Source organism: Otolemur garnettii, unplaced genomic scaffold (assembly GCF_000181295.1).
Source record: "Otolemur garnettii isolate 467f Iridium unplaced genomic scaffold, OtoGar3 scaffold00064, whole genome shotgun sequence".
Classification (NCBI taxonomy): Eukaryota; Metazoa; Chordata; class Mammalia; order Primates; family Galagidae; genus Otolemur; species Otolemur garnettii.
The window spans coordinates 7,842,195-7,870,119 of NW_003852459.1; the positions used below are offsets into that span (position 1 = coordinate 7,842,195).

Here is a 27,925-nt window from a genome sequence, read left to right on the forward strand (position 1 = left end):
TTATAATAATTAAGTGGAATTCAACTTATATATATGTGCGTGTGTGAAATATATATATGAATGTCCACTATAATGGCTGGTATATTATACTTACTATTTCCTTTCCTGAGACTTTCCCTGAGAAAGATTAACAATAAATACAGGGACTAGAAGAAAGGTATCCTTTCTGAACTTGAGAAGTGGTGTGGGGCAACCAGATTAAAGCCCTGGATGACTCATTGCTTCTTTCCCCCCTTTTAGGCTTGAACTAGCACTGACCACCTCCCAAGAACTTCTTGTTCTTCCTCGCAGAGGGCTGGAACTGTTCCAGAGGGCAGCACTCAAGGCAGGAAGTGCCCCTAAGTTTGAGGAAGGTATTGCTTACAAAACGTGAGTCACAACATCTCCATTGTTTCCAACAACAAAGTGGGTGGAAAACACTCAAGCCTCCCTAAACAATGCTCCAAGTCTTGCTGGGACAAACTGATTATATGCAGTACTATTCAGGCACAATCATGAAGTCGGTATCACCATTCTTCCTTTAAAGGAGGAGGGGGTGGAGAGCAAAGTCCAAGAACAGGAAAAAGAGAAAGGGGAGGAAATGGAAGAAAAGGAGGCAACAGAGGAAGAGATACAGTTATGATTCATGTAGACATGACACTAGAATTAATTTTTTCACTGTTGGACTTTAGCAAACCATCTACCTTTCTCTGAGGTAGGCAAAATATTTACCGATTAGTAGAAAAACGGTAAAACGTGTTATATTCTTCGTAGGGATTTTGTAAGAAATCTATGATGCTTAAAGACTAACCCGGAAACTCTTGGCTAAGCAATCTTGATGTCAACAACAGCTGGTACTTAAGTCAGCTTGATTTTCCCTCCTCTTTAGAACTTTCTCTACCCAGTTCAGGCTAAAATTAACGTTTCCCTTCTCTGAACTCTCACAGCAATTATTGCTTGTAGACCCCATTTCGTAATTAATCACGTACTGTCCGCTGCCTGTGCCATCTATCTTGTTTCATTCCCATATTTACGCTTGGGGTGCGGGGAGTTGGGGTTGTCATGTACTTGCTTTTTCTTCAAACTGTCCAGGCAGCTTATTAACGTGAAAGCACCCTGAGAACAGTAACTTTTTAGACTTCTTTTCGTCTTCCACAGCACCCAATATTTTTTGCACACACCTGCTACTTTGGGAAAACTGCCTTGGTTAAATGTGTAAGTTGAACTTTTAAGAACTATGGTATTTTTGAAATCCGAGAAATATCTACCATCCACTAAAAAACTTCATCGAAGTTTAGGAGACAGGTTCAAGTTCACTTGTTGCATCCATCAGCCTCAAACCACTAACCCTCACTGCCACCATCCTCCGTGAAGGCGAGGATGAGCGAGGATGCCTCACTTTGAGAGCGCTTTTGGACAGGTACTAGAGAGAGAAGGCGGGAAAGAGGGCTGGGACCGCCGGAGAGTTTTCGGGCCGGGCTAGACGCGGGAGGGCTGCGCCTCTCCGAGTGGACAGACAGAAGGGACCTTTCGCAGCTCCCCGGGACCTGCGAGGTGGAGGATGCGAATTAGCCTGCCTTCGAGGCGCCTTGGAGATTGGCGCTTTATAAGTACAGGCTTGGGTGGTGGCCGTTGGGGCCCTGGTCGACATCTTCCCTTCCCATTCTCAGGCTTCTGCACACACGCGCTGCTCGGCGCCTCCGTCTTTTGCCCAGCGCCTTCCTTTGGGGCACCCAACGAGCGGGGTGACCGGGGCAGCGAAGGCAGAAGCGCACGCTCTCGGGCGCGGGTGAACTTGCGCACCTGGCACCTGCCACAGGGCAAGGGCGCCGGGCGGCGAGCAGAGGGGCGCCGCCGCCGCTGCTATCTCCCCCTCTCCTCCGAGCGGCCCGAGGCCGAGCACGCTCCCGCGGGCCGGCAGCGCCGCGGAGAGAGTGGGTGGGCAGGCGAGGGAGGGGAAGGGAGAGGAAGGAGGGAGGGAGAGGGCGAGGCGCGTCCCCGCGGCGGGGGCGCGCTCTCGCGCGGGCTGTCGGGATCGCTCGCCGCCGCTGTGGTAATGTCCGCCATGTTGGCCATGGCGCAGGGAGCGGAGCGGGCGGGCGAGCGGCGGATCTAGTGTGTGGAAACGGCCGCGGGCGGCGGGGGGCTGTTTTCGGGCGGGGTGGGCACCCATGCTGTGGCCGGGGGTAGTGAGGAGGAGGAGGAGCGGGCCGGCCGCGCTGCACTGAGGAAGGAGGTGGAGGAGGCGGCGGGAGTCCTCCCCCCCTCCCCGCCCGCCCCGCCGCCGCCGCCCGGGCTGTTCCTGTAAGGCGGGGAGACAATGAGTAAACTCTCCTTCCGAGCGCGGGCGCTGGACGCCGCCAAACCGCTGCCCATCTACCGCGGCAAGGATATGCCTGATCTCAACGACTGCGTCTCCATCAACCGGGCCGTGCCCCAGATGCCCACCGGGATGGAGAAGGAGGAGGAATCGGTAGGGACTCGAGTGTTTATTACCCCCCCTTCTCTCCTCCCCCCTCCCCTTTGTCAGTCGGGCCTCGCCATTCACAGAGCGCTTTACGCTCGCTGGAGGGCGCCGCTGCCGCTCCAACACATGGGACTCTACGCCGGCGGAGTAGCGTAAACTCTCGGCCGGCGTAGCGCCCGCCCGCGGCCGCCATGTTGTTGCGTCCCAGTGTTGTGATTAGCTCGCAGCGCTGCTTACGCTGCCGTAAGGGGGCCTTGCCGTAAGCGGCGGCTGGGAATGGCGCAGGGGAAGCGCTGGCCGCTCTTGGCGTACGGCCTCTGTTTACCTTTTTTCCGCCCCTCCTCCTTGGTGCGGGATTAATTGATGGAGAGCGACTGGTTGGCTAAAACCACTTTTAAATTTGATTTTGCATTGGGTTCTCTTTGAAACGACTGTGGAAAGAAAAGTGCTTTCAAAACAAACATCTTCCTTCTAGCAAGGGAATCATCTTTGCTTCCCCCGCCAGAGATGGTGCAGCGGGATGAAGCGGTGCAGCACTGCGGCGGGGGAGGGCGGGAGGCCGTGACTGCCGAGCGGGACGTAGCCTTAGAGAGCCGTCTGCTGCCTGTTCGGCTGTCCACAGCCGGGCGCCGGGCGCGGGGCGGGCGAGCTCTGCCAGCCTCTCCAGGACGGCCCTCGTTCAGTGCGCATTAGAAAGGAACCCGGGATGCTCCAGAACCTGCCACCGGCACTGCACGGTCCCCGCGTTACGTCTCGAAAATTGTCATGGGAGGGTTGTCCCTTTAGAAGTTGAGAATGTAGTAAATCTAAATTGACAATTGCATTTTTGATAATATCGTGCCTTTTGGCAAAAAGGCTGCTTCCCAACCCACCCCCCATGGGTTAAATTTTGCATATGGTTGAATTTCTTCTTGACAGAGAGTGTTTATGACTCTGGAGTGGTGTTACTTGCGTGCGAAGTTCATAGTAACTGCACCCTCAAGAATTTCTTCAATGAACCTACGTCCCGCCTTATTGTCAACCTCGGGTGTGTGTGGATTGGTTCTCTTGCTTCTGTGGCTGTCAAAAGAAAGCTCGAGGTTTCCGTGATTGGTTTTCTCTTTTGACTATTAATATTGCAGGAAATGCTTTTGTGCCTTTGATTGGCTGGTCGAGTTCTGACCTCATTATTTTAGCCTGTTATTACTACTTTCTGCTGTGATTTAATCACGTTTCTCTTTGGTGTCTGATTATTTGAAAATCTTATATGTTCAGGAGAAAATTAGTATGGCCGTAGCATCAGTATGAACATTTAATTTTTAAAAAATATGTGCAAGACAACCCAAAACCCAATGTTTGTGCCTAAGGCTTAGAGCTGAGTCATATGTGAACGTTGTTTCGTTTTTGTTCTTTGTTTTTTAAATAAAATTTGTTCCTAACTTGGCTCAGTTTCCCCTGGGGAGGATAGTTAAGAGAATTAATTGCATTAAGTTTTTAAAAACACAGCTTTGGAAATTTCTGTTAAGGATTTTGACCCCAAAAGAAAGGTGGCTTATGAGTCTTGAAAGTATCAGTATTGTATGTGATTACTTGGATCTTATTATTTTAGAATTTGTCAAGAAATGTTTTAGAATGAACAGTTAACCCCTGGAACATATTTTACTCTTTGTAATCAGTAACATACGTGGTTCTTAATTTGCAACATATGTTTTGTTATTTTGTCTTAATTTAGGAAGAACATTTGCAGATTAGTTTTTGTTATGTTGTATTTAAAATAGGTGCTTAATATCTGTCACAATTTTGTACTATTAACTTTTTTCAGTAAAACTTGTGATTTTCAGTCTAGAGCATAAGGGCTACACTTGGATTCTTTTTGGTAGCTTGCTTCAACTGCCCAGTTTTAAGGAAGAGGAAATCCAAATTCTGATAGAACTGGAGTTGAAACCAAGAACTACTGACTTTGTCCCATCCTTTCTGCCTTTTAAATGTTAAAAGTAGAGATTCTTCAAACCAAACCCAAACTAAACATACCCTTACAGTTAAGTTTTAGTCTAAAGTCTTTTGCTTCCCAGAATGTCCAATTGGGGTACTTGATTTTTTTTTAAATTAACATACACGCCAGAATGCTTGTGCTGCTTTGAGTGACAGCCAATCATTTCTTCCAGTCTTATTTATAAGAGTTCTGTTATTGAGCAGAATTATGTATTTTAAGAAAAGTATCTGCCTTGATAAACGGTTTCTAAGCAGCAGTAAAACATAAATTTCACTAATGTTTTGTGTTTCACTTGAATTCTATTTTAATTTAACTTCTCATATTTAGATATTCTAATTAGGTATCTTTATAAGTTTTTTTAATCACAGGTTCAATAAAAAAAACAAAACCTTGGCTTATGGGTCTATGGTTGTTGCTTGGTGTTTCTAAACTGTTCTTTCCTGCTTGGTTGGCAAAATCCCTTGACTTCATTTGGAAGCCTTTGTGAATGGCTCTCGGTGACCACAACCAACCCCTTCTCCCTTCATAAAATTAAGGCTTCTATGCTCTGTGTAGCTATTAAACTATCCTTAGACTGTGTTTACATAGTCATTGACTCAATTTTGAGTTACAGCATGACAATGCCTAGACGAGATGATCTAGGTGTTGTTTGGCATTGGCAGCACTCTGTGGTTTATGAATGCATCATTCTCTTAGCCTTTTTGAATTTTTTGTGAACATGCAAGCAAAACGTCTTTAACTTCCTTTCTTCCCCTTCCTTATTTTCATTGTCTTTTGTCTCAGTTGACCTTTAACGTGGTCTCTAGTGCTCCTCATGGCACTTGGTCTAAATCATGTTTTGTAAACTTATGTTTATTAAGCATCTAAACAGAAAAATCAGGTGATCAGTGATTTTGCCACCTTCCCATGGATGTTGTATAGTGGTAGTTGGTTTTTTAATAATGTCAACTATTTATTGATAACTTATGTCCCCCATGCTGTGCTAAGGACTTCACATGTATCAGATCAGTTCATTTAATCCTTTTTTGCAATCAGCATTTTTGAGGTACAATATACATACGATAAAATGTACCTATTTACAACATAGAACTTTATGAATTTGACAAATGCTTGACAGCCATATAGAGCATTCCAACATCAAGCAAAGTTCCTTTTTGCTCTTGCACTCAGTCCTGCTCTACCACTAGTTTCACATATACTTTTTTGTGTCTAGTTTCTTTTGCACAGTAGATGCATTTAAGATTTGCCTTGTGTTGTATCTGTCTGTCCCTTTTTATTGCTGAGTACTATTCCAAGAAATTGATTGATGAGGTCAGACAGTTAAGTTCATGAACTTATCCTGGGAAAAGTGCTACATACCTTTTGCTGAATATCACCAGGGTCACCTTTGAACTCCTTTCCTTGGGAAGCTATGCACCCATGCCAGTGCCCTTCAAAGCAGTTTTTGTAGGATGAGTTCTTGAACTTAATTGTCAGACCTCATAAGAGGACAGCTGTGTTGTCCATTCTAGAAAAAGAGTTCTGAAATTGCTTTGAAGGGTGGACTAGGCATTGGCCTTGATGCATAGCTTCCTAAGGGGAGTGCTTAGAAGGTGATAGTAGTGATATTCACCAATGAAGTGCTTTTTCTAGGATGAGACCTTGTACTTTATCTTTTTGATATTTCAGTTATTTATAGTTTTTGGTTATCATTTAATCTAGGTAAAAGCCTTTTGAGCTATTACTGTTTCTTTTTTATAGATGAAAAAACGTAAAGGTTAGTTAATGGATAAGGCTAGAATTCCAACTCTTGCCTTTAATGTCACAAAAAGTGGTGTTGCATATTTAGGGTTCTTAAAGAACCTAGAATTATCATCTGACCTATTCGGGTCATTATAGTTCTTGTAAATAATATTTTAGTTTTTTATAATTTGGGGAAATTCAAAAGATTGTGTCAATTTGGTCAGACTATTGAATTATTAAGAAATAATTATTTTTCATCACGTATCTAACTTTTGCTCTTAGCATTATAGATTTTTTTTCTTTTTCTTTTTTTTTTTTTTTTTTTGAGCAGTCTGTTAACTTTGCTTCTCTCTGTATTGGCATCATCATATTTATCTGAGTGTTTATGTTATCCTAAGCATATAAGAAATTTGTGGGAAATTATGCTGTTTCATTATTTAGATTTTTCTCCTGCCAGAGCATAGTCTTCACAAGGGCAAAGATCTTTGCTTATTTTGTTCAGTGATAGATTTCAAGTGCCTCAGACTGTGCCCGGTATGTGCTTGAAAGACATTTGTTGAGTGTTGAATGAGCTTGTTTCTTTGTCCATATTGAGAGCTATGTTTTCTCTTTTTTGTCCCTTCCTCCTCCCATGTGTATATATATACATATATAAAAGATTCATTAACAGAATTTAAGTTCTTCCAAGAATTCTCTTTGGTTGCTTACTTTGGTACTGTATATATCTCTAAATATTTGATTTTCCTTGAGTCAGAGGCCTCTTTAAATTTTTTTTAGACTTATGGTATGGTTGCAGTATTAGTCTTTATCATGTGTTAATTAATTCCCTTAGGCATATGTAGATTTGTGTGAGATATTTCTTAATACTAGACTGATGTCTACAGGAATCATGTGATTCACCTTATTTTTTAAATAAAAAGATGATGACTGATTTGAATTGCCATTTCTTCCCTTGTATGTTGCCTAAGTTTTGCCATTATCTTAATCTTTTAAGTGATATTTTGAAAGATAGGATTGGAATATGTTTATTCTTAATACCTTTTCAAAATTACTTTTGACACTAATATACTTAATGTGTCGTAATATGTTGTAGAGAGGATATATTAATAAAATACAGTTTTGTAAATTGTACTTTAAAAAATATGAACCATGTCTTCTTTCAACAAAAGCAAATTATGTACCAGATATTATTAAAATGCTAAATAAGATATTGGAAAACTATTTAAAGTGATCTATATATTAAAAGGATGTGTAAGGCTGTATCCAAAGTGGTGTTAGGATTAAAAGAAGATACAGACCTTGATTTTATGGAACGTAAATGAGTCACTGAGGCCAGAAATATGTATCTGGAAAGTTAGCAAAAGCTTCTGGGTTAAGTCAACCTGATAGACATCAAAAGAACATTAGAAAAAGTTAAATGTCAGTGTAGTTGAGAGGTGTGAAAGAAAATTACTGCAGTGTTACAGAGAGGGCTTCTTGGGGAGAAGTGTAACAATATGGGCTCTTAGGTTTTAGTTGTAGGTTGTCTGTTGAAGCAAATACTTGAACACAGGAATTTGCTGGGCTGTCCAACTTTTTTTTTCTCTGCCACACGCTGGAAGAAAAAGAGTTGTTTTAGGCCACACATTAAATACACAAAACACTAAAGAAAGCTGATTAGCAATGAAAAGATCTGTGCATACTTTTCATGATACCCAACACCACAGATAAGTAAAAAAAAGTCTCACAAAATCAGCATATGGCCCTCAGGGCCTTCAAGCTGGGTTGGGCACCCCTGATTTAAAGTTCTGTGGATGTTAAGTAGACTGTCCATGTGTCATATGTTTTCTATCCTTACCTATCCTTCCTCTGCTAATAGAAACTTCAGGAGTGTAGCACTGAGTCATTGTTGACTGAGTCATTCTTTTAACTTTTATTTCGGACATTTTTTTTTTTTTTTTTTTTTTGCAGTTTTTGGCTGGGTCCGGGTTTGAACCCACCACCTCCAGTGTATGGAGCTGGCGCCCTACTCCTTTGAGCCACAGGCGCCGCACCTTTCAGACATTTTTTACTTTTTTCTCCCTCTTTCTCCGTTTGCTGCTGTATCTTCAGCACTAGAAACTGTTTAAAACATATAAGATACTCAATAAATATTTGGTGAATGAATGAATAAAAATTGGGGTGGATATTAGGTTGGCAAAAAGGGTAGAATTGCATGAGATTATAGATAGTTTTGAATGTTGGACCTAGGGGTTTGTAGGGTAGTATGGAAGAAAGATTATTGGGTAGCAACTCTGGTCTTTTTGTTTCTAGTTATGATTCTGTCAATCAAGTGGCCATATATTGGGAAGTTGCTTACCTTCTCTGAACCTCAGGTTCATCACTACCATCATAGCTGACATTCTTTGAGTGTGTGTTATTGAGTGTGTTGAACATGTGCCAAGCACTTTGTTAAACTCAGTAGATGGTTTAGGGCTCATTGTAACAGGTGGAGGTGTAGGTGCCATTATTACCTCTTTTTTAGAAAAAGAAACTGATGGGCGGTGCCTGTGGCTCAAAGGAGTAGGGTGCTGGCCCCATATGCTGAAGGTGGCAGGTTCAAACCAAGCCCTGGCCAAAAACTGCAAAAAGAAAGAAAAGAAAAAGAAACTTTAGAAAGTAATTTGACCAAGATCACCTACCTAAAATAGAACATGTTGGAGCCAGGATATGAACTTAGGCTGATTGACTTTAGGTCCCTAGCTTCACCAATATAGTGCTTCATCTATAAAATAAATGGATTGAGAACTAGATGATATCTAAGGTCAATTATAGCTTTGCTGTTCTACCATTCATTATCCCATAAGGCATAGAGGAATCATTAAAAGTTTTTATTTAAGGGAATGATATTACTAAAAAGATTTATAAATGCTTTTTGTAAATGCATTCCTTAAAAAAGATTTAAAGAAATGATTTATCTGTGGTGTAAGTTTAGACTTCACCTGTATCAGTTTTCTAAAAATGAGACCTTATAGATTTTTGGTAGATGGGATGATTAGATTGGTTTCAAGTAACAGAAACCATATCTGGTTACTTTAAGGATTCTGGGGGTTATTACAGACTGTATGAAAGGGTTGAATAGTCAAGTCTTGAGAAGGCTGTAAGCCCTTCGCAGCAAGTGATCTTAGTATTACTCCGCTTTAACAATTCCCAGTCTTTGGAGAGGCAATATAGGGTAGTAGTTAAATGCCTCATTCTAGAGCCAATGTTGGGCAGTTTAATGTCATTTGTAAAATTATTATTTTATTTTTTTGAGACAGAGTCTCACTTGGTCACTTTTGGTAGAGTGCCGTGGCATCCTTCGCTCATAGCAAAACCTCAAATTCTTGGGCTCAAACCATCTTCCTGCCTCAGCCTCCCAAGTAGCTGAGACTACAGGCACCTGCCATAATGCCCAGCTATTTTTAGAGACAGGAGTCTTGCTCTAGCTCAGACTGGTCTTGATTGCTCAGGCAATCCACCTGCCTTAGCCTCCCAAAGTGCTGCAATTTACTGGTGTGAGCCACTGCATGTATAAAATCTTGTGGAGTTGTTAGGAGGATGAATTATAGTATGCTTGGAATGGTTTGTGACATGTAGTAAGCATTTAGTAAATACTAGGTATTATTATTATTACCGCTGTTAAATTTCTGTCAGTTCAAAATTCCAGATTTATTTAATTTTTAAAATTTCAGATTAGGGGGTTAATGGTTTTTTGTTATGTGGATGAATTGTATAGTTGGTGAAATCTGGGCTTTCAGAGAACCTCTCACCAGAATAGTATAGATTGAACCTAATAGATAATTTTTTGTCTCTCACTCAGCCTCCCACCTGTCCCCCTTCTGAATCTCCAATGTCCATTATGTCACTCTGTGACCGCATATACTCACAGCTTAGCTCTCACTTACAAATGACAACATGGGGTACATGATGTTTTATTCCTGAGTTACTTAGAATAATACCTTCAATTCCAACTGAGTTGCTGCAGAAGACATTGACTCATTCCTTTTTATGGCAGAGTAGTATTCCATGGTGTATATGTACACAACATTTTCTTTCTTTATTAGTTGTTGAGCAGTCAGGCTGATTTCATGTTTTTGCGATTGTGAATTGGACTGTGATAAACATACAAGTGCAAATGTCTTTTTGATATAATGACTTCTGTCCCTGTGGGTAGATGCCCAGTGGTGGGATGGTGGTAGATTTACATTTAGTTCTTTGAGGAATTGCCATGCTGTTTTCCATAGAAGTGTTACTAATTTACATTACAGCAAGTAAGAGTTCCCTTTTCATTGTGTTTGTGATAGACAGCATTTGTGCCAGTAGCTATTGTATTTTGACTTTTTAATAATGGCCATCCTGACAAGAGTGAGATGATAACCTCATGGTGATTTTAGTTTTTATTTCCTTGAATTGAAATCACAGATTTCCACATAATTGTGATAGAGAATGTTGTTGGTCTGGCCTGCATCAGGTATCTCTGAAGTTAGTATACACCGATTGGTAAGAGTTTCCCTCCCAGCCTAGGAACTGCCCTGAGATCTACTGGTATATATGTAACATGATCAAAAGTTGGGAAGTTAAATTGGTAAATTGTTTTAATTTATTGTTTGTCTCAAGGTGAAGTTTGTGTACTTTGTGTATTTTTACAAATCATACGTCTGTAAGGTGTTTTAATGAGTTGGAATATTTTGTATATGTTGTATTTTAAAAAGAAACTTGAATTAAGGACTAAATCTCCAAAGTTCTTCTGAAGAAAGCAAAACCCTTCACACCTACTTTAATTTTCAAATTAGTAAGAGATCAGTTTTGTATATAGAAATTATTATAGAAATTATTTAACCTTCCGGGACCTTAGTTTTCTAATTTATGAAATAGAATTGGACCAAATGGCTTTTAAAGTACCTTTGTCTTTAAAAATTACTTGAGTTTGTGAATTCATGTGTCTTATCTACTGGGCATATTGTCCAAAATGTTAATTAGACAAAAAGAACCACAAATGTGACATTAAAATTAGGAAGATATTAACTCTTCAGCACTACTGAGATGGCATCAATTTGGCTTACAGTTCTATTCTTGTGAATAGTTTAAGGATCAGTTTGAGAATCTGATAATAAGTTTTCCTACAGCTCAGTAGAGCAGTCTACTCTGTATAATTTGGATATGATTTCCCTTGTTTTTATTAATTATTTTTTCAGTACCTTTACTATTCTTACTGCTGTGTTCTTGGTTGGTAGTTTGGTCATTGCTGCTTGAGTTTAATTTTTTAATACTTCATGTTTCTCACTTAAAGATTGTGTAAGGATGAATGTTATGTGTGTAAGAGAGAAGGCATGCATAAGTGAAAAGACACTTTTTTTCCTAACTAGACTAAATGCCTTAAGGAAGGCATCATGTCTTTTTTGTTTTATTCAGTACCTAAAACAGGCAGGATAGCCATCCAGCCTCTTATTACTCACTATCTTAAGTAGTAGAAAGTCTGTAATACAGGCATTGACCATGATGCTGGCCACTTGGTTTGAGTTTGGTTGTATCACTAAACATATAGCTCTACATCTTTATTTAAAGTACAGATGAAATAGAAAAACAGTAATGGGCACATAGGGACAGCATGAGGAGGAAAAGGGGATAGGATTACGCCTAGGAAAGAAACCAATGTAGATAGCAGGTGGTCAACTTAAAGTTGATCCTTGATAATTTGCCTTGTTTGTACTATTTAAATGGACCAGAACTTCAAATTTGCCTGTTCTGTGATGCAAGACTGTTTTTTTGTGGGGTTAATACTGTGGAAGAAGATGGCAGTCACTTCTGGATTCTCTTTATTTAGCACCTTTTCCTTGTATCTGTGTGCTTTTAGATTTCCTTTTGCCTGTCAGCTGGTATTGCTGTGAAGTCAGAGAAGTGTAGAGTGGAAGAGTCAGCCTGTCTACTAGCTCTCTAATACATTTCTTTACTTCCTACTTCCCAACTTGACCAGTTTTGTTTTGTTTTGTTTTTTGATATGCAAAGGGTATGAGGCTGTTGGTTTGGGAATTGATAGGCAGCGCTCACTTGTTTGATGACATTGTTGAAGCTTTGAAATTGTAATTTATGCATCAGTCCTGGCCTCTGTCACTTTCCCTATGGGCAAAATAAATTAGTTAACCTCATTAAGCCCCATGTTTTCTTCTGTTTAATGGCATGTATTTCAAAAGGTAGTTTTAAAGACTAAATTTTTTTTTTTTTTTTTTTTTTTGAGACAGAGCCTCAAGCTGTCCCCCTGGGTAGAGTGCCGTGGCATTACAGCTCACAGCAACCTCCAACTCCTGGGCTCAAGCGAGTCTCCTGCCTCCGCCTCCCAAGTAGCTGGGACCACAGGCGCCCGCCACAACGCCCGGCTATTTTTTGGTTGCAGCCGTCATTGTTCTTTGGCGGGTCCGGGCTGGGGATTCGAACCTGCCACCTTAGGTGTACGTGGCTGGCGCCTTAGCCAGTTGAGCTATAGGTGCCGAGCCAAGACTAAATTTTTTGTGAAGACTTAAGTCAGTGCCTTATATGGGCAACTTTTTATATTTTTACAGCTGTCAAACATTAGCAAGTTAATGTGTATTTTTCTCCTTATCTGCTTCCTCCCAAAGCAATTAACAAATTGATTTTAAAAAGTTAAAGATCTTAAAAATTAGTGGCTAAAAAGGCTGAATCTTTAGCTAATCCTTAGAACAGTGATGTTCAATCAGTGTGCAGTGGTACCCTGGTGTGCCAAGAAGAGAATCTTAGGTGTGCCACAAAAATTTTTAAAGATCTTTAATTATTTTCAAAAGAAGTTCAAAGCACAGTACGTATATTTTTATTTTACTTTTTTTTGATCAATATAATTTAAGGGTGCTATAGAAGTTTAATTATAGGTTCCAGTATGCTGTGAGATAAAAAAAGTTTGAAAAGCACTGCCTTGGAGTAATAATTGGGCCCAGAATAATAATTGATAGCTAAATATTATAATTTTTTTTTTGAGAACAGATTTTTTTTTTTATATCAGACAGATGAGTTGTGGAGAAAAATATAGATTTTAGTGATGAAAATCTGTTCAGTGGGTGGTGTACACCAGAGAAGTGAATGAGAGAGGCATTCTAATATACCACTGAACTCTGAGATGAACAAACACTTATGTTTGGAAAGTATGATATTGGTGAGGGTAGTTGTGCTGTTTATTTGATTCTTTTTTTTTTTTTTTAAGACAGAGTTTTATGTCGCCCTCGGTAGAGTGCTATCGTGTCACAGCTCACAGCAACCTCAAGCTCTTGAGCTTAAGTGATTCTCTTGCCTCAGCCTCCCAAGTAGCTGGGACTACAGGTCCCTGCCACAACGCCTGGCTATTTTTTGGTTGCAGTTGTCATTGTTGTTCAGCAGGCCCCGGCCAGGTTTGAACTTACCAACCTTGGTATGTGTGGCTGGCTCTTTAACCACTGTGCTGTGGGTGCTGAGCCTGTTTATTTGATTCTTGAGAAGTTTCTTAGCTGAGACTCCACTAGCATCCAGTTTATGGCTGGTTGTATCGGACTGTCACAGGCAAACAAGAAACTTACTACTATCTCTGTCTTCTGCCTGTTAATTTCTGGAACATTCCAGTTGGGATAACCCCAAAGTATTTCTTTCTTCAATTTCCAAATGAAGGCTGTTGCACCTGTTTTGAGAATCATTATCTAGGACTTAACCTTTTCTTGTGCAATGGATTCTTGGCAGTCTGGTGAAACTCCTCAGAATGATGGCTTAAATGCCTAAAACAAAATCAGATACACCAATTATGTTGAAATACAGTTATCAAAATATTAAAACAGGTTTTAACATCTTAACATGTTAAGAATAAGATCTACAGTTGGATCTAGTTATCTTAAATTTGAAATAGTGATAAATGTAAGTAGTATTTGGACAAGTACATCCACTATAATATGTGAAAAGATCTATGATTTCTCGGCTTCCCAGATTGTTTAGGATTATAGGCTTGAGCCACTGCACCTGGCCTGCTATGTGCTTTCAAACACAGAAAGGAATAAGAAGTGATACCTGCTTGTAAACAGCTTTGGGGTCCAGTAAGAGAAAAAAGAGGTGTACACAGATAACTCCACGTGAGGTTTCATGTCTCAAAGTGAAAATATATAAAATCATGTAATACTAGGAGCCATTGCAACCAGCCCTATTGAATTAATTTTGACAAGTTAATTTTGAAATGATTTCTATATGCCAGAATGCTGTAAATTTTTTAGGTGCATATTATTACTTTTGTATAGGGAAGTGTGGGATACCCAGTGGAGTTGTTAGAGGATTGAACTAATTTTTTGTGGTCTGGTGTAGATTTACCTTTTAGAACTGGCAAAATTGAATTAAAAATAGTGCCTATTCATCTTGTGGGGTGGGACATAATTATAAGAGAATTCTACATAACAAATGCAAACCTTGTAATCTAATCTTTATACCTTCAAATTAACCTGAAACAATAAAAAATAAATCTGTAAGTCAGAAAATAATAAGTAAAATAGTGCCTATTAAATGAGTTCTGAGGAAACTGTTATGGGGACCTAAAGAAACAGTGCTGCTTGATTTATGCACCTTCAAGGAGGAGTTACTTTCCATAAAGAAGGTGCTTAGAAGAAGATTTCCAGTGCCTTAGGAGTTGTCCTTCACCTTTATTCTGCTCAGCCACCTTAGCAGAATTCATCAAAGCTTTCAAAATAACCCCAAAAGAAATACCAAAAGATTTAGGTCAGTGATTCTTAAACTATAGCATGCACAAGAATCACTTACAGGACTTGTTAAAACATAGATCACTGTGTCTCATCCCCATCACTGTGTCTGATTCAGTAGGTCTAGTTGGGGCCTGGGAATTTGCATTTTAAAAAAGTTCCCGAGTGGTGTAGCCATTGCTTGTCTAAGGACCCAACTTTGAGAACTATCAGTATAAGAGGTAGAATAGTGGTTCCTATCCTGGGCACACATATTGGAATATCTGGGATGCTTTTATAAAATACACTTGGAGAAATTATCCTACATCTACCAACCAAATCTCAATTTACAGGTGATTCTGGATTCAGTGGGATTGATTTGTCTAGGTAGAAGAAAGGGATAGATAAGCATGTGTGCCAGTGATCTGTGTCTTCTGCCGTAGCATTTTACTTCTTTCAGTTTCTTTCCTCATGATCTAATTCATTGGCTTGCATACCTTTTTGACAGTGACTCGTTGTGTGTGTAATGCGTAACTGAAATAAGTGCACTTGGAGAGACACACACGTATACACATACTAATAATACAGTAGATTTTCATGATTGGAGGGAGTTATATTCTGTTAAGTTGCCATGAGTACAGATTATTGAATACTGCACCATGGCTCCTGGGGAAATATTAAGGTTCCTGAGAGCCTCTGGTCACAATGGTTTCATCAACTGATCAGTGTATTTCTTTGTTTCATGTGTGTTTCTATTTCAAAATAATATCTTAGTAAATATATATTGTTGATATATTTATATCAAACTCACAGCCAACAGCACTGTAATTCACTTTTGAATGATGCTAACGTAACACATGTATTTTCTCCATAAGGCACATCACAGTTTTCTTGTGTTAAGAATACTAGACTGAAGGCCAAGTGTGGTAGTTCATGCCCGGCACACTGGGAGGCAGAGGGAGGTGGATTGCCTGAGCTCATGAGTTTGAGTCCAGCCAGAGCCAGAGTGAGACCCCCATCTCTAAAAAAAGAGCCAGTTGTTGTGGCAGGTGCCTATAGTCCCAACTATTTGGGAGGCTGAGTTGAAGATCACTTAAGCCCAGGAGTTTGAGGTTGCTGTGAGTTGTGATGCCATGTCACTGAGGGCAACAAGGTGAGACTCTGTCTCAAAAAAAATAAATAAAAAGGAATGATAGACCGCACTTCTGCACTATACTTGGGGGTCCCTTTCAACAGTGAAATTACCCACAAAAAGCACAAAAACGTGAAAAACATGGCACTAAATAAAACATGAAAAGGACACTTATTTATAGTATGAGAGTTGAAACAAGAAGTCAGAATGTCACCTTGTTTGACCTCCGCTGGGAATGTATGTCAAGCAAGTGACTCAAATATTGTATTATCCTGCACATATCTACAAATAACTGAGAAAGTACTGTTATTTTTGGTGTCACAAATGAATTTAGCAGCTAGGTAAATTTACGAATGTGGGAGTTTGTAAGTATAAGTAATGAAGATTATCTGTGTGTATGTATTTTTCCCTTTTCAGTTCTATTTTGTTAAAATAATTTTGGTCATGTACTACATACAGTTCATGATTCACTAGTGGTTCAACCCACAGGTTGAGAAATAGTGCTCTAATTAATTCAGCAATGTGGGCTATATTAATATATATTATTCGCTGCTTATACAATGATACGGAGTGATCTTAAACTATATGTATATATAACTTTTTGCCCTTCATTTGTTAAATACAAGATTTACTCATGATGATGAGGATCTGGAGTTTTGCCCAGTACTTCCTAAAGTTTGCATTTGTAATAGATTACTACTGTTGGATGGATTGTGGAGGCAGCACATGGGTGGTGGTGGTGATAATGGTAAGACTAGAGATAAAGTGAGTTACAAGTGTACTGGAAGTGTGATTTCTAGCTTATGTTTTTAGCAAACTTATGACGGGGAAATAATGTGGATACCTTGTGGATTAAGAGATTTTATTTAAGTCTTCATTTTATGTCACAGTTTCTTAACCGAGATCTCTGATAGTAGGAAGGTAAACCTCCAGGTTTTAGGTGTTTTTTGTTTTTTTTTTTTTTTTTGGTAACCATAGTTGCATGTTTTCCTGTTCCTTTCCAGAGAATCATCAGACCTACAGTAAATGACCACGAGGACTTATTTCCAGTGGAGTAAATAATCTAGAGGAGGTTAAGAATCACATTTTAGTTGCTAACACACATTGCTTTATTTTATTGTTAATTTTCATTGCATATAAATCAGTCCTAAATTTTGTGAGAAATATAAGGAGTAGGTGTCAAAGCTTTAGACTGAGTTTTCACTGTTGTGAAATGTAGAATTTTACATATTCTTTGTTTTTACCTGGAAACACATAATTGAAGAATACAAATATATTGAATATAAGAAATATTATACTTTTTAAGTGCTGAAGTAAATAAATCTAGATGCTGTTTGCCCATATTATAGTAAAATTGTGTTTGGAAATAGTGGCATACTAAAAGTTACCTGACTTCTTGTTCTCTTCATTTACTGTTAGGACATAATTCATGAAGTTATTTGTTCTCTAGGATGGTAAAGCAGTACAGAATTATCACTGAAAATGTACCCAGCCATCTGAGCCTATCTTGAGATGGTTAATTTCTCTGTAAGTGTGAAAAATGAAACCTTAAAACTTCTAGCTTAAAGTATCCAATGTACTCAACCCTACTATGAAACTTATAGTTAGCTATCCCAGGAAAGCTATAACCCAGGTTAAGCCCAAGAATACGGGGAAAGGGGAGATGGAGGGGAGGGGGAGGATGGGTGAAGGGAGGGGTAATGTTGGGATCACGCCTGTGATCTATCCTATAGGGGTGCTTGTGAATCTCTCTAAATGTGGAATATAAATGTCTTAACACAATGACTATGAGAATGACATGAAGGCTGTGTTGGCCAATTAGGAAAATTGTATATGGAAACAACACACTGTACTCCATGATAGTATTAATGTGCACAACTATGATTTAATTAAAAAATAAAAAACTTCTAGCTTATTTTATTCTGTTTTTGGAAATAACCACCCTTCCATTACAATAGTGTCATATATGTTCATTTGTAAAAAATTTCCTAATATGCAGGAAAGTATGAAGAAGAAAGCATAGATCTCTTCCAGTTCTACCACTCTGGGCTATCCATTGTTGACGATTGAGTGACTGTGTAGTCTTCCATGCCCCCCCCCCTTTTTTGTATTTATATGTGAGTATACAATCCATATATGTACTCATATATGTGTGACGGAGAAAGAGTCAATTTTTTCACCTATTCCCTTCAGATTGAAAAATTTGAGGACAGAATCTCCTTGGCTTAGTTTGAGTCTTCTATCTTGTCAATTTTTGGATTAGTCCTAATTCATGGGGCTTGGAACATGGGTTGTCAGAGAATGACAGCTTACATTTGGGTGATTGGTCTGAAGCAAGCTTAAGAGGAAGGAATAGTTGTTCTCCCAAAAAAGGAAATCTAAAGCATAAATATGGTCATTAAATTCCTATGGCTTGGGCATTGACTGTAATTTGTTACTGCTATAGCTAGGATGGAGGTCTGGTATTCATACTTAGCAGGCCTGGGCCGTTTCGAACCTGCCAGCCCCAGTGCTGGCACTCTATAATCATTGAGCTATAGGTGCCAAGCCTACGTACTTGGTATAAACCAGTCAATTCCATATTGGCTGTATAGTGATATGTAGTGCGACTTTTCAGTCCTTACAAAAATGCTTATAGTTTTTTTAATTAAAGTTGAGATTTTTCTCCTTTCTCAGATTATTTTTTTTCCTAGAACTTTTATGGTTTGTTCTAGTATATAGTGCTTTGTAGAAACGTATATCAGTTGGCCAAACTTCATTTTGGAAATAAAAGTCATCTTTTCTCCCTGGTTTGACGTGTCATGTTCATTGCAATTTGATTTTCTTTTTTTTTTTTGAGACAGAACCTCAAGCTATCCCCTTGGGTAGAGTGCTATGGCATCACAGCTCACAGCAACCTCCAACTCCTGGGCTCAAGCGAATCTCCTGCCTCAGCCTCCCAAGTAGCTGGGACCACAGGCGCCCGCCACAATGCCTGGCTATTTCTTTTTTTTTTGGGTTGCAGCTGTCATTGTTATTTGGCGGGCACGGGCTGGATTTGAACCTGCCACCTTAGGTGTATGTGGCTGGTGCCTTAGCCACTTGAGCCACAGGCGCCGAGCCTGCAATTTGATTTTCTTAGGCATTTGGGCCTATTTTGTTTCATTGTGCAAAAAATTTTACTGCTTTAATCATTATTGACAGTCCCCAGGTTATATATGAGATAGGTTCTGTATGTTTGTTCTTAAGCTGAATTTGTATGTAAATTGGAGCAGGTACATTTACCTATTATAATAGATCACCCCAGGAATTGTAACAAACTGGTCAATATAAGGAACCTAGGCCTGTTACACTTTTACCTTCAGTACTTTTACCTGTTTCATTGTAAATGATATCTTCTCTCCCCTTATACTTTATAACTTCATGTTGCTTATATTTGAGAAAGCTATTGGTTTCTGTATGTTAGTTTTATATCCTGCAATTTCACTAAATTATGTAATTGTACTAATTTCTGCATCAATTCTCTCACCTTATTGAGTTAGGTACTCTGTTACCTGCTAAGAAAGGTAGTTTGCATTTGCTTTTCCAAATAGTATGCCTCTAACTGCCTTTCCCTATTTAAATTCTGTTGGCAAATGCAGTACTTCCAACTCCATGTTCAATAGTATTGGAAGTGATGGGCATCTTTGTTTTGCTTCTGACTTAATGAGAATGCTACCAGTGTTTCTCCAAGTCCCAGCTACTGGGGAGGCTGTGGCAAACTTGAGCCCAAGAGTTTGAGGTTGCTTTGAGTGGTAATGCTACCGCACTCTACCCAAGGTAACAGAGTGAGACTCTGTCTCAAAAAAAAAAAAAAGAAAAAGAAAAAAAGATGAAGATTATTTTGTGCTGATTTATAGAGAAAACATGTAATATATGTATTTATAATATGTGTATTGGCATATATGTAATGCATAAAAATACATAAATGTATTTTAAAAGTCTCCAATACATCTATCATGAATGAATGTTAAATATTCTCAAATACTTTTTGGCATCTTGGAGAATATCATGTGATTTTCCCCTTTGGTGTGTTCATTATTGATGAATATTATAATATTGAACCATCCTAGCTTTCTTGGAATGAACCCCATTTGATAATGAGGTTCTGCTCTTTTTAAAAATGTCTGCTTTCCTGCAAACGGACTTACAGAGCTTTGGCTCTTTCTGGCCAAAGGTGGCTACAAGCTTTTTATTTTATCTTTTAAGCAGCTAGCGATGGCTGAAAGTAGTGATTTAGTCTCATTTCTAAATTTCCAGGAGATGGGGTACAACTGGCCTACTTCAGGTTGTATATCTAGCCTGCTGCAGTTAACTGTGGTTGCAAGTAGGGGGAGGTGATTTATCAGCTTGGTTGATGGCAGCACCCTCCTGTGGGAAAGAATGGTAGTTTAGAGAGTTGTTAACATGGGATGGACACCTCAAAAGGTATTCACTGCTATTTTGTATTTTGCCAAAAAATGTTCATTGATATAGCTAGCAAAATTCTAGTTTTATTGTACAGATTAAGTTTCGTTTTTTTTGTTTGTTTGTTTTGGTAAGTGGCATTCTGTCACCCAGATCACCTCTAGCTTTCTTGTTCACTCTACAGTATGTTTTCAATGGTTACATGTAACTGAGAAGGGGCCCAGAAGACTCTGAATCACCAACCACCTTCAATCCTCCAAAAAGGAGGCTCTTACTCTTAGTATAGGCACCTTGTTGTGTACTGCATGGACTTTTCAAAGAATTTGAACTTACGTTATATGTTAATACAATGGCATTTATTTTAGCCAGAATTTTGTATTTAAAAGATATCTTTTAAAAATAAATTTGTTGAGGTAAAATTGAAACTTAGACTGAACTAAGTTTTAAAAATTGTCAAAACTGTATTCCAGAATAGTTCTACCGTAAAGATACTTTTTTGAGAAGAAATGGCCTCCCAGAGTGCTAGGATTATAGGTGTGAGCCACTGCACCCAGCCTCAGGCCTATAATTTTTAATCATTAGTTTCACCAAGCGAAAGTACTCTTGTCAGATTGCTTTAAAACTTTCTAAATGCGTACTCTGAATCTAAAATATTAAATTAAAACTTTGAGTAACCTTGCTGCTCAAAATTTGTTCTGCAGGTTTGGCATTACCTGGGAGCTTGTTAAAATTTTGAACCTCAGGTCCCATCCCAGAACTGTGGAATCAAAATGTGCATTTTTAAAAAGATCTCTAGCTGGGTCAAATGTGTGTTAGAATTTGAGAAACTCTGGTTGACAGCGGTAGAACTCAGTGTTTTTTCTTCTGTACCATACCTGAGGGCTTTGACACATTTCTGTAAAATTTTGAAATGGGAATTAGGAGGTGTGGGATGTTTTTTAAAAATCTTAACAGATAATATTGATAAATGCAGAGTATTCTGCTCCCCCTTGATAACTGCTTCATAATGATTTTCTTATGATAGTAAAGTGTTCTGGCTTTGCTCATTTCCCATTTGGTAGTTCAGGAGCAGAGTGGCTTCTCAGGCATTTTTGAAATGTAGCATTCTCTAGCTTGACATAAATAATTTCTTGTGGTTAAGAGATTCTCATTTTCTTTTTGTGTTCTTTCTGTGATGAATGAGTCAGCTATAACTTTTTGAATGTTCCTAAACTGTCTTTTTCAGAGCCAGTGATATAATTCTTGGTTATTTCCATATATAGGTGTCTTGGGATTTTATCTGCATGGGTTATCTGTCCACTCTTAGTATTCAAGGCATGCACAATAATTTTAGAAATGACTTTATAAATCAATAGGTAAATTAACTGAATAATAAATAATGCTTTTTAAAGCCAAATATCAATTTATTTGCCTGCTGTTTTGAATTTTCTCTAATTTTCATTCTTGAGTACATATTCAAGAGTAAGCTGTATTGATGTTGGTAGTGTCACCTTTTTTTTTTCCTGGTATAAACAATTTACATTCATTAATATCAGCAACTGAACCCAAAATATTGGTAGATCAAGTTCTAATGTGACAATTTAAAAGACCACATTGCTCAACCAGGTTAATAAATCAGAATTAACTGAAACAATACTTTAAATACCACATCATTTAAAAACTCCTAGTAGGCTTGTCCCTCTTATCAGTTACTTTTGCAATAAGGGTCATAACAGGAGAAAGAGCAAGTACGTGCTCACTACGGCAGGTGTAGAACTGCTCTGATTAAGCGCTGCAGTTGGCAGATAAACACTTCACATCTTCCCTTCAAGTTACTGAATCTTTCTTCTTCCAGAATGGTGATTTTAGTCTCTTCCACACACTGTTCTTGGGCTTAGATTTTTTTCTCTATGGCCAATACTGCCTCCTTTTCTTTCCTCCGTATCTCCCTAACAAGTGCGTGGAAAACATCAATGTAGTAGCGGCATGCAGCACATGTCTCAAAAGGGACAGCTGAATTCTCGGGCCAAAGCCAGTCCTTCTTCCTTGGTGACCTGTCTTAGCTCTTTTAGGTCAGGCTTGTTTTCCACAAGAACCACAGGTGTGTCATCCGTACATCGAACTCCATAAATAAGCTGTTTAAATTCACGAACTTCATGGAAACTTCGACGATCCCTGATAGAATAACAGATGATAAACCCTTCTCCTGCCCTCATATACTGGTCCCGCATTGCTGTAAACTCTGCCTGTCCAGCTGTATCCAAATGTCCAAATTGGCAGGTTCATCATCTATAGTCCAGGCGTCCTCAGACTACAGCCCGGGGGCCACATGCAGCCCGCCTAAGGATATTTATCCGCCCGCCAGTGTTTTTGCCGCCGCTGCCTGTCCTGCTTAGCAGCTGACTCGTCCCGGGGTCCGCAGTCCGGCCCTCCAACGGTCTGAGGGACAGTGAACTGGCCTCTTGTTTAAAAAGTTTGAGGACCCCAGAACGGATCCGGATCTTATAAGCATCTTTGATGGTCAGGTCGTGGTCTTCCGGGAAGCGGTGGCTGATGAACTGCGCCCAGCATCACCAGCTTGTACTCCCAGGAGAGCTCTGCCGGGCCAGCTGCCGGACAGAGACGCCTTCACGGCCTCAGGGCCCCGCCCCGCCCCAACCTGGAATTCTGTCCTGAGGCGCAGCACGTAGTTTCCGACTTAGGGCCCACGGACCTGCTGCTCTGCCCGGGCGGCCCCAAGCTAGACCACAGCGGAGTCGCCTTCCCCGCGCTTTCACCCGTGCGCGAACCTGCGATCCCCAGTGTCTCCTTTCTGAATTACTGTTGGTGTTGAAGATCATAGTGTTAATGAGCATTAGGAAATTCTTGATTTAAAAATAGATTTCAAAAACCCAGCAATTAGACATGAGAACAAAAGAGTAAACAATTATTGCTTTATAATTGAGTTTTCCAAAAGTTGATTTGTAAGTCACATGTAGAATTATAAACTTTATGATGGAAAGAATATTTCTTTTTTTTTCTTTTTTCTTTTTTTTTCTTTTTAGGCAGAGCCTCCAGTTGTCCCCCAGGGTAGAGTGCCGTTGCATCACAGCTCACACAACCTCCTAACTCCTGGACTCAAGCGAGTCTCCTACCTCAGCCTCCCAGGTAGCTGGGACCACAGGCGCCCGCCAAAACACCCACCTATTTTTTGGTTGCAGTTGTCATTGTTGTTGGGCAGGCCGGGCTGGATTTGAACCCACCACCTTTGGTGTATGTGGCTGGCACCTTAGCCACTTGAGCCACAGGCGCTGAGCTGGAAAGAATATTTCTGTATTGTAAGGTTGCTTTCACTCTTACATTTCCATTTAAGATAGCAGTTAACTCAGTTCTATTAAAGCTCCCCACACATTCATACCCCTCACAAGCAGTTAAGACAGAGAAACTATGAGTAGTTCAGTTTCTACTCATTTAAAGTTTAATATAGCTATTTCTCAGGTGAGACAAATCTTTACCTTATTATTAAATTCTAAAAGGAATTTATTGCAAATGGAGACTTACCTGTTTAAGTGATAAATGTCTTTACAGTTTTACAGAGGAAACAAACCTTAATAACATGAGTGTTTATTGATTTTTTTTAGCAAAATCTGATAAATCTGTTTGAGAGATAAAGTTAATGAAATATATGTAATGTACTTACAAAGCAGTATTTAGAATATAAGAGAAATGGATAGATAGCATGTTCTTAATTCCAGTGTCCCTCAAACTATCCATTGAAAGACCAGGTTTTTTTTTTTTTACTTTTAATTCACTGCATTCTGATACTTTTGTCAAGTACAATGGAAATACATCACATAAAGATGTAGAAAATACAAGTTCAGGGCAGGGCACAGTGGCTCACATCTGCTGTAATCCTAGCACTTTGAGAGACTGGTGCTTGATGCCAGGAATTCAAGACCAGTCTGAGCAAAACCAAGCAAGATTTGTCTTTAAAATAAACCAAAAGGCCCACAATTTTTTTTTTTTTTTTGAGACAGAGTCTTAAACTTTTGTTGCCCTCAGTAGAGTGCCGTGGCACCATAGCTTACAACAATCTCAAACTCTTGGGCTCAAGTGATTCTCTTGCCTCAGCCTCCCAAGTAGCTGGGACTACAGGCAACCTCCACAAGGCCCAGCTATTTTTAGAGATGAGGTCTTACTCTGGCTCAGGCTGGTCCAGAACTTGTGAGCTCAGGCAGTCCACCCACCTTGGCCTCTCAGAGTGCTGGGATTACAGGTTTGAGTCACCATGCCTGGCCTTAGGTCTACAAGTTTTAATCAGTAGTTTCACCAAATAAAAGTACTCCTGTCAAATTGCTTTAAGACTTTCTAACTGCTTACTCTAATTCTAAATCTTTGTACTTCCAAAGGACCACAGACTGAGTAGCTCTGCCTTAAACTGGTGATTCTTAAACTAATGGATCTCAAAGAGTAGTCCTAAACCCATAGCATGATCACTTGGAAAACTTGTTAGTAATGCAGTTTGCCTGGTTCTATCCCAGCTGTGCTGAATTCTGGTGGTGGGCTCAGCATTGTGTTGCAATAAGACCTACAAGTGATTCTGAAGCACACTAAAGTTTGAGAGCCACTGTTAGACTTTCATTCTAAAATGCTGAGTATCTGGACTTTTTGAGTAGGAACTGAATAATGCTCTTAGAAAGTCAGAACTCTCTTTGAGTGCCGGCTATGTAAATGAAAGACTGAAAGTATGGTTGGTTATCAAGTTAAATCTGCTACAGATTTTCACATAGGAAATAATATGTCTTATTCAGTATTGATATAATTGAAAATATATGTGCTAGGTTTGGTGCGGTGGCTTATTGTAATTCTAGCACTCTGGGAGGCCAAGGCAGGTGCTTGAACCAGAGTTCAGACCAGCCTGAGACCCTGACACCCAGTCTCTACTAAAATAGAAAAAAATCTAGTGGGTGTATTGTCCCATACCTGTAGTCCCAGGTACTTGGGAGGCTGAGGCAAGAGGATTACTTTAGCCCAAGAGTTTGAGGTTGCTGTGAGCTATGTTGCCATTGGACTCTACCCAGGGCAACAGTGAGACTCTGTCTCAAAAAAAAAAAAAAAGAGAGAGAGCGAGAGAAAGAAAGGAAATATATGTGTGAAATGAAAAGGAAGGTTCTGGTGTGTTAGTACTAGGATAGTTGGTCACATATTTAAAATTCTGTTGATAGAATTGACAAGCTTGACTTTCCTCTTGCCTAGATGAACGAAGACTTTTCTGGTCAGAACTTTTTTTTTTAGAGACAGAGTCTTGCTTCATCACCCTCGGTAGAGTGCTGTGGCATCACAGTTCACAGCAACCTCCAGCTCCTGGGCTTAGAGGAACCAAATCACACAGTTCTGAATTGGATATGTGGCATATTGTATGAGCACATATAAAGAGGAACTAGTACACTGTTGTATTTCAGACCACTGGAGATGGAAATGGCATCTTTTCAGAGATTTATCTCTATTCTGTTTTTATCACTTCAGTGCCCTGTTTGTAATTAGTACATAGTAGTACAATTTATCTTTTTGTATATTGATTTTTGTAACCTATCCCAAAATTTTAGCAATATTGCTAAACTCACTTATGCTAGTACTGTATGTGTGTGTGTATTCCATCAGACTTTCTATGTAGAGGATCATGTAGTTTGAGTTAAAGGCGGTTTCACTTCTTCCTCTTTCAGTCTGAATGTTTCTGTCTTTTTGCCTGCCCCCCTCCCTTCCTTTCCTTCTGTCTGTCTGATGATTACATTGACTAGAATCTCCAGGACAATATTGAACAGAAATGTTCAGAGTGGCTACTCCTTGTTCCTAATTTTAGCAGAAAATGTATTTAGTGTTTCACTTGAGTGTGATGTTGTTGTTGGTTCTTGTAGATACCCTTTATCTGATTGAAGAAATTCTCTTTATTTCTGGTTTCTGAGAATTTTTGGAATGGGTGTTAGTGTTCATCAAATGCTTTTTTCTGTTATCTGGAGAAGTGGACATACAGTTTTTCTTTTAAAGAAATGTGTTAATATGATGAGATGAGTTCCATTGATTTAAAACAGCGGTTGTCAACCTGTGGGTCACGACCCACAGGAACTGTATGAATGTAAGCCAATTCCGCGTTACTGGGATAGACCTCATTTGGTCATGTATTATCCTGTTAATATATTGTTAAATTCTTTTTGCTAAATTTTTGTTTAGCGTGATTGCATCTGTACTCAAGGAATATATTTGTACTTTTCTTTTCTTCTAGTGTCTTTTTCTGGTTTTAGAATCATAGTAATATTGGCCTCATCAAATGAGTAGGAAATTATTCCTTCCTCTTTAGTATTTTGGAAAAGTTTGTGTAAAGTTGATATTGATTAAATATCTTTGGAGTGTTCTTTGTGTGAGATTTTAAAGTACAGTTCATTTTCTTTAATAAGTATAAGTCTAGGTAGGTTATCTGTATCTTGCTGAGTGAGCTTTGGTAGTTTGTTTCTTTTAAGGAATATGTCCTTTTCAACTACCTGTCAGGTTTATTTAGATTCTCATAATACTCTCTGGGGTGATGTTACCTCCCTTGTTCCTAATATTGGTAATTTGTGTCTTCTCAGTTTTTCCCTCTGATCAACATGGTCAGAGGTTTATCAGTTTTATGGATTTCATTAAAGAATTAGCTTTTGGTTTCATTGATTTTTTTTTTTTTCTTTTCCGCTATTGATTTTGTTTTCTATTTTATTGATTTCCGCTTTGTTCTTATTTCATTTCTGCAACTTAACTCTGGCTCTAATTTGCTCCTTTTTCTAGTTTTTTAAAGACAGATCCTTATTCAAATCTTTCATTTTAATATAGGTGTTTGATTCTGTAAGTTTTATCCAAAGTGGCTTTATTGGCATCTTACAACCTGCTGTGTTTTCATTAAATCCACAGTACTTTCTACTGTATTTTGCTGTGTAAAATGTGCTCCAGTGTATAAAGTGCACCCATGTTTTTTGCCCAAACATTCAGGAAAGTGCCCTTCAAGAAAAGAGACAAATCTGGGGAGGGCTAACTCTCGCCTGGTAAACATGCAGATTGCACTCCCCTCCCACAGCTGCTTCTTCTGTGAAGGCTGCCCTTTCCCTTTCTCTCAGGATTCCTTTCCTCCCTGGTTGGCCAAATGGAACTTCTGAGGCTGCCTGGCGCAGTTTACCTATCTTCTCCAGATGCCTGGGTCCTCACCCTACACAGCCAGAGCCCACCTTGGCAGCCTCACCACCCTCACCACTGCCCCCTTCCCTGATTGCCCTGCTCAGGGGATACTGCTCAGATCCACTCCCATAGTATCCCAGACTGGAACCCCTTGCACCTACAGGCCCAGAGGTGGGGGACATGGCAGCCCTTGGAGACTCCCTGGACTCTCCTGCTCCCAACCGCTACTACCTATATAATGCACATCCTTTTTCTCTCAAAAATTTGGGCAAAAATGTATACATTATACATGGTAAAATACAGTAATTTTCCTTTTGATTTTTTTTTTTAATCCATGGGTTGTTTAAAAGTGTGTTATTTGGGCACCACCCGTAGCT

At 39.4% G+C, this 27,925-nt stretch overlaps 1 protein-coding gene and 1 pseudogene across 1 annotated transcript in view; one reads left to right on the top strand and one right to left on the bottom strand.

Annotated features, from left to right (window-relative positions):
• The first annotated feature begins 2,265 nt into the window (after positions 1 to 2,265).
• EPC2 (enhancer of polycomb homolog 2) overlaps positions 2,266 to 27,925 on the top strand; it is a 131,986-nt gene continuing 106,326 nt past the window's right edge. Inside the window, exon 1 of the mRNA XM_003793011.3 lies at positions 2,266 to 2,452. Coding sequence (XP_003793059.1) covers positions 2,300 to 2,452 — 153 coding nt within the window. The 5' untranslated portion in view covers positions 2,266 to 2,299. The remainder of the gene's footprint in view (positions 2,453 to 27,925) is intronic.
• Positions 22,168 to 27,730, bottom strand: LOC105887294 (annotated as a pseudogene).